We start from the raw sequence: 12,409 nt of genomic DNA, 5'->3' as shown, positions 1-12,409 counted from the left end.
ATGGTCTTTCCGGGGGAGGGCCCACTCTCACCTGGTGCAGGTCAGAAGCCCCTGGCCTACCTTGCCCCAGGGTCTGGAGCATGAGCGGGACCTGACCACCTGGCTCCTAGGTGGTGGACCCCAGAACTGGGGGAAAGGTAGGCTCAGGACATGATGGAAAACACTCCTGTCAGCCTTGGCATTGTGCAAGCCTAGTGGAGTGGCAGGGGGCGATAGGCCCCCTAGGCAGGGCCCTTGAAGGAAGTGGGCATCTTCCCAGGCCCCCATGAGTAAAGTTCTTTCACTGGGGCTGGCCCATCCCCCGGGAGGCCCCAGCCGGGGAGAAAAAGGCAGAGTTTCCTCAGCGGCAGAGGCATAATACCCTGCCCACCCCACTCCCGGCCCTCTCTCTGGGCATCTTCCAGGTGACCCTCCTCCCCAGTTCAGCCTCCAGGGCCAGGGCCTGCCTAGGGCCAGGGGGAGGGGCCTGCCCCTCCCCCCACCCCAGCGGTGGGGGAGGAGGAGGAGCCACGCATCAAGTTTGTCTGGGCCCCCCAGTGGGGAGCCATACCCTGGATCCTACCGGTGGGGGGGCTCTGGCTGCGAGGGCCGAGGGCTCAGCAGAGGGGCTGGGCCTAGAGGGCACCCGGGGGAGCCCTTCAGCGGGGGCACTGGGCGGGAGTCCAAGGGGGGCAGGCTCCGGGGCACTGCTGGTGGCCCCCGGGCGGCCCCAGTGGGCAGGACAGCAGCAGCGGGGAAGGATTTGGGGGGATCCGCAGCAGCAGTGGGGGCTGGCTGGCCAGACCGCTCCCGGCGCCGCAGCAGCTCCTGCAGCTTCTCCGCCTGGGTCCGCCTCAGGTGGGCCAGGGCACGGCCTCGTTGGAAAGCGGGCAGGAAAGCCTCCAGGCTCTGCTCCCCCAGCAGCAGCTGCTCCATGTGCTCCTGGGACAGGAGGGAAAGGACAGTTTGGGAGGAACATGACCAAAGACTGAGGGCTGGTCCTCTCTCCTCCCACCCTGAACCCTTCCCGATGGCGACCACCCACAGCTCAGGCATGGGGCACCTGAGTTCCAGCCTGGGCCTGCCACAGTGCTGAGGATGAACGTCCTCTACTCTCAAGCCTTGATTTCCTTACTATCACCAGACCTGCTGGGCCAGGGATGAGGCGGGATCAGAGATGGAGACACACTTGAAGTAGACAGGTGTCTCTCATCAGGGCCAGGGCCCTCCTCCTCCACCTCTTCAACTCACTGAGCACTGTGCTCCCAACCCAGCACTGAGACATCTGTCCCAGCTGCTCTGTAGACCCAGCCTAAGCTGCCCTGAGATGTTCACAGGAAGTTGGGGGAAAAGTTACAGGTGGGGACGGTGGGCCTTGTGTCCAGTGCGGACAGCAATGCAGCGGGCACTCCTGGGAGCCAGGCACTCAGGGCAGGCTTCCTGGAAGGGGGGCTCTCAAGCCTGCAATGTAAGAATTGAGGGGAGGGGGATGATGATAGGATGGGGCCCCCCTCCCGGTCCCCAGGCCCAGCTGCCCCTTCTCTCACCTCAGCCTCCTGCTCAGCTTCCTCCAGCTCAGCCTGCAGCCAGCCCAGCGCGCAGTGGGGGCTCCAGCGGTGCATGCTCTCCTCTGAGGGCCACAGAGGGACAGAGTGAACTAGCCCCTGCCCTCAGGGCCTGTCACTCAGGGCAGACAGAGCAGAGCCCCAGGGCCCAGACCTGACTCTCACCGACCCTGTGTGTGATTCTACGCTTCCCCTCCCCTCTCTGGAGCCTCAGTTTCCTCATCTGCACAACACGCCTGCCGGATCCATTTATGCTCCTCCCCCCAGTCCTAGTGCGAAAGAGGGAGCAGGGGCTTTGTCTTCTAAAGCACCCCAGGCCCTTGGGTTTTGGGCCCCATTTTGGCCTCTCGAACCCAGCTCTACCCATCGACTGCTCACTTTCCCAACTCGGTAATTTTCCAGCAGTAGCACCCCTCAAACTTGCCTGGGGAATAGGTCTGCCCAAGTCCCGACCTTCAGAGCCTGGCACTTCCCAAGGCCACCCAGCCAGATGGCCAGCTGCCCCCCACCCCAGGCAGTTCTCCCGGCCGTCCCTCACCCAGTCGCTGCAGCTTGTCTGCACAGCTCTCGGCCACCTCCCGAAGCTCCTGGTACTTGATGGCCAGGGCAGCGCGGCCCATCTCCAGGCGGGGCCGCAGTGCCAGGTTCTCCTTGGCAAGAGCGTAGTTGGAGGCCAGGCATGCCTCGCGCTCCAGCTGCAGGCCCTGGAACTGCCGGCAGGGAAGAGCCCAGAGGCCCATTCAGGGAGTCTGCCCATGGCCACCTACTGCCACTGTGGGCGACAGTGCCCACGGGCCAAGCCGAAAGCTTGGCTTTCCTGCCCCAATCTCAGGATGGCGAGCCAACAGGTGGAGGAACGATAAGAGCCCAGACCCCACTTTGCCTCAGTTTCCTCTTCCACAAAGTGAGCTAAAAACATCTACCTTATAGGGTTGTTGTGAGACTTAAGTGAGGAAAACTACGAAGGCCTCTACAAATGTTAGTTAATTTTTAATTTTAAATTAATATGTCTGCTCAGGTCCCCGAGGAGTCCTCCTCCCTCCTCTGTCCCATTTTCCATGCATGGGCAGCTTCCCTCTCATTCCAGGCCTTTGTCTGTTTCCTCCTCAGGTGTTTGTGCCGAAAACACTCCCACCCCCTGCTCTTACTCTCCAGTGATGTCTTCACCCTGTCCCTGCACAGCACCCCCTCAAACCCCCCTCTCTTCCCTCGCACCCCCTCCTCTGCCCTCCAGTGGAATCCCCACACCCCAAGGAATACACACCCCCTTTTCCTCCCTGATCCCCTAGCACCTGCTCCCAGCTTTCCTTCTCTTGCAGAAAGCAGACCCCTTTCTTTCCTGGCCCTGGAGAACGCTATTTCCTTCTGTTACTAGGCGGGCCGAGCCTCCACTCCCTGCCCCTGGAGAACGCACTACCCTCCATCTGTCCCCTATAGGATGCACACGCCCCTCCTGCCTGCCTCCCTCCAATGTACACTTTCCCTTTCTGCCCCCCCCGCAGACAACCAGCCCGGGCCTATCGCCTGTGAAATATACAACTTTCTCTTATGGTGGCCTATGGAATACACGCCTCAGCTTTCAGTACCCCTCCCCACCGGAAGACACAAAGCCCCCTCTTACACTCCCAGACCACGGAAGCCCTCCCAACGGCCCCCCTAGGTGTCACACAGGCCCCTAGTTCTCCCCATGGAAGGCGCCTCCCCTTTCTGGCCCTACAGACGTGGGTGTGCGAGCCAGGGCCCCCACAAACAGCCGCCCCCCGCCCCCCGGAACACACCTCCCTGGAGCAGCCGCTGTAGGACACGCCTCGCGGCCATCCCGGGGGTGCACGGGCGCCTCCCTGGGTCTCCGGCGCCCCACCCGCCCCAGGCCAGCTCAGGGCGCCCCCTCCCCCGGGGGCGGCTCCACCGGGCCCACTCGTACGTGCCAGGCTCCGGAGGCCCCTCGGCCCGGCCGGTGCGGCCCTTCGGTCGGTTGGCAGGTCCGGCAGGCCGCGGCCCGTCCCCCGAGCCCCCCGCCCGCGCCCCCCGCGCTACCTTCCTGCTGAGCCGCACGATCCGGTCCAGCTTGGGCTCATCCTGAAGCAGGTCCCGGAGCTGCCCGGTGCTGAGGATCCCAAAGCGCCCCGGGCTGCCGGGCTCCGGCCCCGCCCGCGCCGCCCGGGCCCGGTACATGCCGCCCGCCCGCGCCCCCAGTTCGGCTGCTGGCTCGGCCCGCTCGGCCCGCTCCGCCCCGACTCCGCTCCGCTCCGGCTCCGGGATCCGGCTGGGGCTCTGGCTCCGGCAGCGCGCGCCGCTCCGCCGCCAGAGGGCGCCCCGCCCGCTCTTAAAGGGGCCGCGGCGTGGAGGCTGGGGGTGGAATGGGGAGGGGGCAGGCCGCTCCTCTTCCCACCCCGGCCGAGCCGCGCCTTGCCGCGCCTCACGCATCCGCAGATCGCCTGGCAACCCAACCTCCTCACGGCGTCCGGATATCTAAGGCGCCTCTCCTTTCCTCTCCTCCCGGCCATCATTCACCACACCCCCAGGCACGGACTCTCCCACCCCAGGCCTTTACAGTTTGCAAGGCTATTTCACATTTACCCCGTGAATTCGCACAATTTTCTCAATTTGGCCGGGTGCCAGGAGCTCCTGCCCGCTGCTAACTTGGACAAGTCATTCACTTCCCCCAGCCTCAGTTTTCCTTTCCATAAAATAGGATGATGATAACACAATGTGAGGATTAGAGGTAGTGAATTGTTGAGTCCCTTACCTGTAGTTAGATGAATACCTAATACGAGTTATTGTTATTTTAAAGATGAAGGAACAGATTCTCAGAGATGATGTCACCTCCCCAAAGTCACATTACAAGTAAATGACAGACAATCTCAGTTCTTCCTGTATGTGCAGTGTCCACGGAGCACACGATACCTCCATGCTGGGCACTGGGCTGGGCCCTGTCAGGGCATTGTCTCTACCCTCTAAGAGCTCATGGATTAAGGCAGAGTCACATTCTCACTCAGCTTACTTTAGTACAAGACAGAATGGTGGGTGTCATGGCTCGATGTCTTCCTTTGTGAGTCCCATGTGATGCCTGAGGATGTCATGTACCTTATCTTCACAACTAGGCTTGGCCAGTGCCATTGTCAGGAAACAGACACTCAGAGATTGTCACCTGTCTAAAATCAAACAGTAGTGAGAGAGCTTTTTCCACTTCACCACACTACTAAGAAAGGACCAAGATGGCACCAGGGCACAGAAAGGCTCACCAGCAGAGGTGACATTTGAGCTGGGTTTTGAGGGATGAATAGGAGTTCTGAAGTTGAAGGCGAAAATAGTGAAACCAAAGAGAAGTCCATAAGCCAAGGCATAGAAGCTGAAAGTGCCCAACAAGGACTCTCCCAATCCAGCCAGAGCACAGGGGGCGTGGTGGAGATGTCTGAGAAAGAGACAAAACTGATGGAGTGGGGCAGGACAGACTTGCTGATAGACTGTGAAGGCAACATTTCTTCCACATTTTTATGGCAAGTGAAATTTGGTTTTCCTTTTCAAGATTCAGCTGGAACATCACCACCTCCAGGAAGCCCTCTCTACCTCCCCAGGCAGCATTGTGTGCCCCACAGTCCCTGATGTCCCTCCACCACGGTCCTGGGTATTATCAAGAGCTCTTCCACACTTCACAATTTCCTGGCTATGATCTCCCTGGTTCTGGTCTGCGTCCTCCAGACCCACTGTTTCCACTAAGCTTCCAGGGGTCTCCTAGACACTCCCCCTGTCCGGCCCTCCTTTGGCCGGGCAAGAGGCAGTCTTCACTCTAAGAGGCCCTGGTGAGATCTGATGGGAGCTCCTGCCTTGGCTTGTCCCCTCTTCATCACCAATCCCCCTTTGTTCAGCCCAGTGGGCCCCCTGTGGAATCCCACAACAACGGCCCCTGTGAAACTTCCCCACACTCCTCAGACCTCCTACACCCACTCCTGCCCCCTCAGTAGGTGACTCCACTGCCCATCACATGGGAGAGCTTCTGCCACTTCCTGCTCCACCTCTTTGGATCTTCTCTGCACCTGCCCCAGTGCCCTTTCTTCTCTCCTTCCTCCAGGAGGAGGAACCTCCCCTCATTCCAAAGCCAGCCCAGGTACCCTTGCTATGGGTCTCACCTTCACCTGCCCCTCCAGGATGCCTCCCCCACTGTGGTAGTTATGTCTCTTTCTTTGTCTGTCTCTTTCACCTTTAATTTCTGCCTTTAGACTGATACCTCCCTTTCACCACCCCCACCCAATATTTTGAAAGTACCCTGTTATGAATTGAGTACTTCCCCCCAAAACTGGTATGTCGAAGCCCTAACCCCAATGTAATGATATTTGGACGTGGGGCCTTTGGGAGGTAATTAGGTTTCGATGAGGTCATGAGGATGGGGCCTGATGATGGGATTAGTGCCCTCATAAGAAGAGGAAAAGAGACCAAAGTTCTTTTTCTCTCCACCAGTGTGAGGTCACAGCTAGAAGGCCACTGTCTGCAAACCAGGAAGAGAAGCCAAATTTGGCCTCTCTCACGAGAAGCCAAATCTGCTGGCACCTTGATCTTGGGCTTTCCAGCCTCCAGAATTATGAGAAATAGGTATCTTTTGTTTCAGCCACCCAGTGTGTGGTATTTTGTTATGGCAGTCCAAGCCTACTAACATACCATCTAGACTCTGTACTCCCTGCATCCATTTCCTCATACCCGCCCCCCCCCTTATTCCTTGACTCAGTCTGACTTCACCGCCCCCCACCACCACAACTCCAAGGGCACTGCACTAGCCAAGGTCATGGACTGCTTCTTACTGCCAGGGCCCTTCTTTGTCACATTCAGCGCCATTGACCATCATCTCTTTCTTGACTGCATAGCAGTCAGAGTCCAGACATTTCACAGGTGTCAAGTTGGCAAAAATTAAAAAGTCAGATAATATCAAGTGTTGGTGAGGATGGGAAGTGACAGGAATGCTTTTGTACTGCTAGTGGGAGAGAGAATCAATTCACTTTGGAGGGCAGTTTGACAAACTCGTAATTCAAAGGTGTTCATATCACACTACCCAGCTGTTCCCCTCTGCAGTGGACAGAATAATAGACCCCAAAGGTGTCCACATCCTAATCCCTGGAACCTGTGAACTTGTTACCTTCCGTGGTGAAAGGAACTTTGCAGATGTGGTTAAATCACGGATCTCGAGATGGAGAGATTATCCTGGATCATCCAGGTGGGGCCAGTGTAACCACAAGAGGCCTTATAAGGGGGAGGCAGGAGGGTCAGAATCAGAGAAGGAGGTTTGACAGTAAAATCGGAGGGTCAGAGTGACAGAGAAATTTGAAGACACTACGTTGCTGGCTTTGAAGCTGGAGGAAGAAGCCACGAGCAGGCAGCCTCTAGAAACCAGAAAAGGCAAGGAAATTGATTCTCCTTTGGAGCCTCCAGAGAGAGTGCGCCCCTGCCAATACCTTAATTTCAGCCCAGTGAAACCCATTTCAGACTCCTGACATCCAGAAATGTAAGATAATAAACCTGTGTTGTTTTAAGGCACTAATTTGGTAATTTGTTACAGCAGCGATAGGAAACTAACACAAACTCCTAGGAATTTTCACTGTCTTGGACTAGGAGACAAGAACGGGAATGTTTGCAGTGTCTCTACTTGTCATGACGAAAAACTGGAAACAACCCAAATGTCCAATACAGTGGAACACTTCATTCTACACAGCAACAGAAATGGGCAAATTACAGCTACACGTGTCAACTTGGCTAAATCTCACAAACAATACAGTGAAAAAAAGGCAGCCTCAGAAGACTACATTCAGTATAATAGTGTTTATGTAAAGTTTAGAAACATGCAGAACCGTACTTTATATTATTGCTTGGAGATACGTACAAAGTAAAAGTACAGGAACAATAAATACCAAATTCAGCAGTGTGGCTGTCTGGCAGAAGAGGGATGGAATCGGGGAGGAGACAGAGGGGACTTCAATGGCATTAAGAGATAGTTCAGTTTCTTAGGCTGAGTGAGAGTACACAGGTGTGCACTGTATTATTCTTTATATTAATACTTTGGGGTAAGCCTGAAAACTTCTATATAAAATTAATAATTTTTAGGGTCAATTTTTAGACCTTAGCTTTGAAGTCAGACAGACCTGGGTCCCATTCTGACCTCTGCCACTTCCTATGTGACCAAGAGCAAAGTCCTTAATTCCCTGAATCTCAATTATACCATCTTTAAAATGGGTAGTTGAAGGATTAGGTGACTTGATATGTGTCTACCACAATGTCTGGCACTTAGTCGGTTCTCCAAAAACAGCAACTGCAATGGGTTCCTCTTTCTAGAAATGATCCATTGGATTTAATTTATGGGGTACCTACTATCTTCCAGGGGCTGACTGGAGAAAGGGAACACTTCATCTTCATGGTTCTGCTCCCTGATTCAGTCTTTTTTAAAAAAATAATAATAATAAATTTATTTATATTTGGCTGCATTGGGTCTTCGTTGCTGCGCGCGGGCTTTCTCTAGCTGCGGAGAGTGGGGGCTTCTCTTCCTTGCGGTGCACAGGCTTCTCGTTGCGGTGGCTTCTCTTGTTGCAGAGTGTGGGCTCTAGGCTTGTGGGCTTCAGTAGTTGTGGTGCGAGGGCTCAGTCATTGTGGCTCGCGGGCTCTAGAGCGCAGTCTCAGTAGTTGTGGTGCACAGGCTTAGTTGCTCCGCGGCATGTGGGATCTTCCAAGATCAGAACTTGAACCCGTGTCCCCTGCATTGGCAGGCGGATTCTTAACCACTGCACCACCATGGAAGTCCGATTCAGCCTTTAAATTCATTATTCTCCAAGGATTCAATCACCACCCCCTCAAAAAAAAAAAAGCAGCTTTATTGAGATACATGCCATACAATTCAATGGTTTTTGGTATATTCACAGAACTGTGTATCCATTGGCACAATTTTAGAACATTTTCATCACCCCAGAAAAGCAGCTCCGTGCCCATTAGCAGTGACTCCCCATTTCCCCCAGATCCCACTCCGACCACCAGCCCCAGGCAACTAACCTACTTTCTGTCTCTATAGATTTGCCTGTTCTGGACATTTCATACTAATGGAATCCTATAATATGTGGTCTTTTGTGACTGGCTTCTTTCATTTAATATATATTTTTTAAATAAATTTTTTTTTAATTTATTTATTTTTGGCTGCGTTGGATCTTCATTGCTGTGCGTGGGCTTTCTCTAGTTGCATTGAGCGGGGGGCTTCTCTTCATTGCAGTGCATGGACTTCTCACTGCAGTGGCTTCTCTTGTTGTGGAGCACATGCTCTAGGCGCGCGGGCTTCAGCAGTTGTAGCACGCAGGCTCAGTAGTTGTGGTGTGTGGGCTCAGTAGTTGTGGCGCATGGGCTTAGTTGCTCCGTGGCATGTGGGATCTTCCTGGACCAGGGCTCGAACCAGTACCCCCTGCCCTGGCAGGCAGATTCTTAACCACTGCGCCACCAGGGAAGTCCTAATATAATGTTTTAAAGATTCATTCATGTTGTAGAATTTGTTAGTAATGATTCCTTTTGATTTTTTTTGTGGTACATATGTGACATAAAATTTCCCATTTTAATCATTTTAAAGTATACAGTTCTGTGACATTAAGTCCATTCCCCTTGTTCTGCAACCATCACCACGATCCATCTCCAGAACTTTTTTATTTTCCCAAACTGAAGCTCTATGTCCATTAAATACTCCCTCCCCATTCCCCCCTCACCCCAGCCCCTGACACACACCATTCTACTTTCTGTTTCTATGAATTTGACTACTCTAGGTGCCTCATATAAGTGGAATCATACAGTATTTGTCCTTTTGCAACTGGTTTGTTTCACTGAGCATAATGTCTTCACGGTTCTTCCACGTTGTATAGCATATCAATATTTCCTTCCTTTTTAAGGCCAAATCATATTCCATTGTATATCTATTGATTCCTTTTTATTACCAAATAATATTCCATTGCATGTATTTACCACAATTTGTTTATCCATTCATCACTTGGTGAACATTGGGGTTGTTTCATCTTTTTGGCTATTATGAATAATGCTGTTATAAACATTGTCATACAGGTTTTTTTTGTTTGTTTTTTTTGGGTTTTTTTTGCGGTACGCGGGCCTCTCACTGCTGGGGCCTCTCCCGTTGGGTAGCACAGGCTCCAGACGCGCAGGCTCAGCGGCCATGGCTCACGGGCCCAGCTGCTCCACGGCATGTGGGACCTTCCCAGACCGGGGCACGAACCCGTGTCCCCTGCATTGGCAGGCGGACTCTCAACCACTGCGCCACCAGGGAAGCCCGTCATACAGGTTTTTATGTGACATGTTTTTTCCTCTTGCTTATATACCAATGAGTGGGTATATGATAATTCCACATTTAATCTTTCTGAGGAAAGGCCAGACTGTTTTCCAAAGCAGTTGCGCCATCTTACACTTGCACTAGCAATGTATGAAGTTCCAGTTTCTTCACCAACACTTGTTATTGTCTGTCTTTTTTTATTATAACTCTCCTAGTGGGTGTGAAGTGTTATCTCATGATTTCAATTTGCACATCTCTGGTGACTAATGATGTTCACCATCTTTTCATGTGCTATTGGTCATTTTTATATCTACTTTGGGGAAAAGCCTATTCAGACACTTAGCTCATTTTTCAGTTGGTTATTGGTCTCTTTATTTTTTCTTAATTAATTTATTTAATTTAACTTATTTTTGGCTATGTTGGGTCTTCTTGCTGCACACGGGCTTTCTCTAGTTGCGGCAAGCGGGGGCTACTCTTCATTGAGGTGCGCGGTCTTCTCATTGTGGTGGCTTCTCTTGTTGCGGAGCATGGGCTCTAGGTGCACGGGCTTCAGTAGTTGTGGCACATGGGCTCAGTAGTTGTGGCTCACGGGCTCTAGAGCAGAAGCTCAGTAGTTGTGGCGCATGGGCTTAGCTGCTCTGTGGCATGTGGGATCTTCCTGGACCAGGGCTCGAACCCGTGTCCCTTGTATTGGCAGGCAGATTCTTAATCACTGCACCACCATGTCCCTTGTATTGGCAGGCAGATTCTTAATCACTGCATCACCAGGGAAGTCCCATGTTTCTTTATTTTTGAGTTGTAAGAGTTCTTTATATATTATGGAAACTAGTCCTTTATCAGATATATGGTTTATAATTTTCTCCCATTCTGTAGGTCGTCTTTTCACTTTCTTGATGGTGTCCTTTTTTTTTTTTTTTTTTTTTTTGCAGTACGCGGGCCTCTCACTGCCGTGGCCTCTCCCACCACGGAGCACAGGCTCTGGAAGCGCAGGCCCAGCGGCCACGGCCCACAGGCCCAGCCGCTCCACGGCATGTGGGATCCTCCCAGACCGGGGCACGAACCCACGTCCCCTGCATTGGCAGGCGGACTCTCAACCACTGCGCCACCAGGGAAGCCCCGATGGCGTCCTTTGATGCACAAAAGTTTTTATGGACCTCAGGACTTCCCTGGTGGTGCAGTGGTTACGAATCCGCCTGCCAATGCAGGGGACACAGGTTTGAGCCCTGGTCTGGGAAGATCCCACATGCCGCGGAGCAACTAAGCCTGTGTGCCACAAATACTGAGCCTGCGCTCTGGAGCCCGCGAGCCACAACTACTGAGCCCACGCACTGCAACTACTGAAGCCCGTGCACCTACAGCCCGTGCTCTGTGACAAGAGAGGCCACTGCGATGAGAAGCCTGTGCACCACAACAAAAAGTAACCCCCGCTCACCGTAACTAGAGAAAACCCACGCACAGCAACGAAGACCCAACGCAGTCAAAAATATAAATTAATTAATTAATTTTAAAAAAAAGTTCCTTTATGTTCTTTTGTAATCACTCCCTCCAGTCTCTCCCACACCCCTCAACTCCATCCCCAGATAACCCTGATCTGCTTCCTGTCACTGCAGGTTAGACTGCATTTTTGAGAATTTTACATAAATGGAATCATACAGTGTATACTATTTTTCTTATTTGGCTTCTTTCACTCAGAATAATTCTTTTGTTATTCATCCAGACTGTTGCATTTATCAGTTTGTTCCTTTTTATCTCAGTATAATATTTCATTGTATGGATATACCACAATTTGTTTATCCATTCGCCTATTGCTGGACCTTTCGATTGTTTCCAGTTTAAGGCTTTTTTGTTGTTGCTGTTTTCAGTTTAAGGCTTTTACAAACAAAGCTGCTATTAACATTGCATATGTCTTAGTATGAACATAGCCTTTCATTTTTCTTGACTAAATACCTAGGAATGAAATGACTGGGTCAGGTGGTAGGTGTCTTTAACATTTTAAGAACCCCCAAACAGTTTTCCAAACTGTTTTAACATACCCACCAGCAGTATCTGAGTTCCAGTTACTCCATATTCTGACCAACACTTTATATGCTTACTCTTTTTCTTTTTAGCCATTCTAACGGGTGTGGAATTCCTTTGTTTTGTTAAAAATAGTTTTGGTATATAGACACAGGAGTCTAAACAATAGATCATTTGTAGCTGTTTTGAACCTCATAAAAAGTGAATGCTCCGACTTCAGCCGTCTTATCTTTCTGCTGAGGGGGACACTCTCCTACCATATTATGAACATGTTCCCACAAGCACGGGGCTAGGTACACGGAAGGCTGAAGAAATAAGCAGCCTTACACCCTCAGCAGCCTCAGAGCTCCACCATCTTCTTTGTGAGGAGCTCAGACATTACCTGCCATCCTGAGGACAGCAGCCTCCTGGACGTCACCTCACAGCAGCCCTTCGATGCAGTATCTCCCACCTCTGCCCACAGTCAGTTTCCCCCATACCCCCTTATTTGATTTAGACAGTCAGCATCCTGCCAGGCACTTAGGCTCAAATCAGGAAAGCCTTTCTCACCCCTAAA

General features: G+C 52.1%; 1 protein-coding gene across 1 annotated transcript; it reads right to left on the bottom strand.

Annotated features, from left to right (window-relative positions):
* Window positions 1-558: 558 nt before the first annotated feature.
* Window positions 559-4,030, bottom strand: VPS37D (VPS37D subunit of ESCRT-I). Its single transcript, XM_027126143.1, has 4 exons — window positions 3,582-4,030; window positions 2,083-2,254; window positions 1,527-1,609; window positions 559-921 (listed from the first exon to the last, which is right to left on the bottom strand). The coding sequence occupies exons 1-4, from the start codon at window positions 3,969-3,971 to the stop codon at window positions 559-561; spliced, it is 1,008 nt and encodes a 335-aa protein (XP_026981944.1). The 5' UTR covers window positions 3,972-4,030.
* Window positions 4,031-12,409: the final 8,379 nt, after the last annotated feature.

The sequence above is a fragment of the Aethalodelphis obliquidens genome, unplaced genomic scaffold (assembly GCF_003676395.1).
Source record: "Aethalodelphis obliquidens isolate GAN/ISIS:26980383/991018 unplaced genomic scaffold, ASM367639v1 scaffold30, whole genome shotgun sequence".
Classification (NCBI taxonomy): Eukaryota; Metazoa; Chordata; class Mammalia; order Artiodactyla; family Delphinidae; genus Aethalodelphis; species Aethalodelphis obliquidens.
Note: the sequence above shows the minus strand (reverse complement) of the source record. Positions and strands in the feature narration are given on the sequence as shown.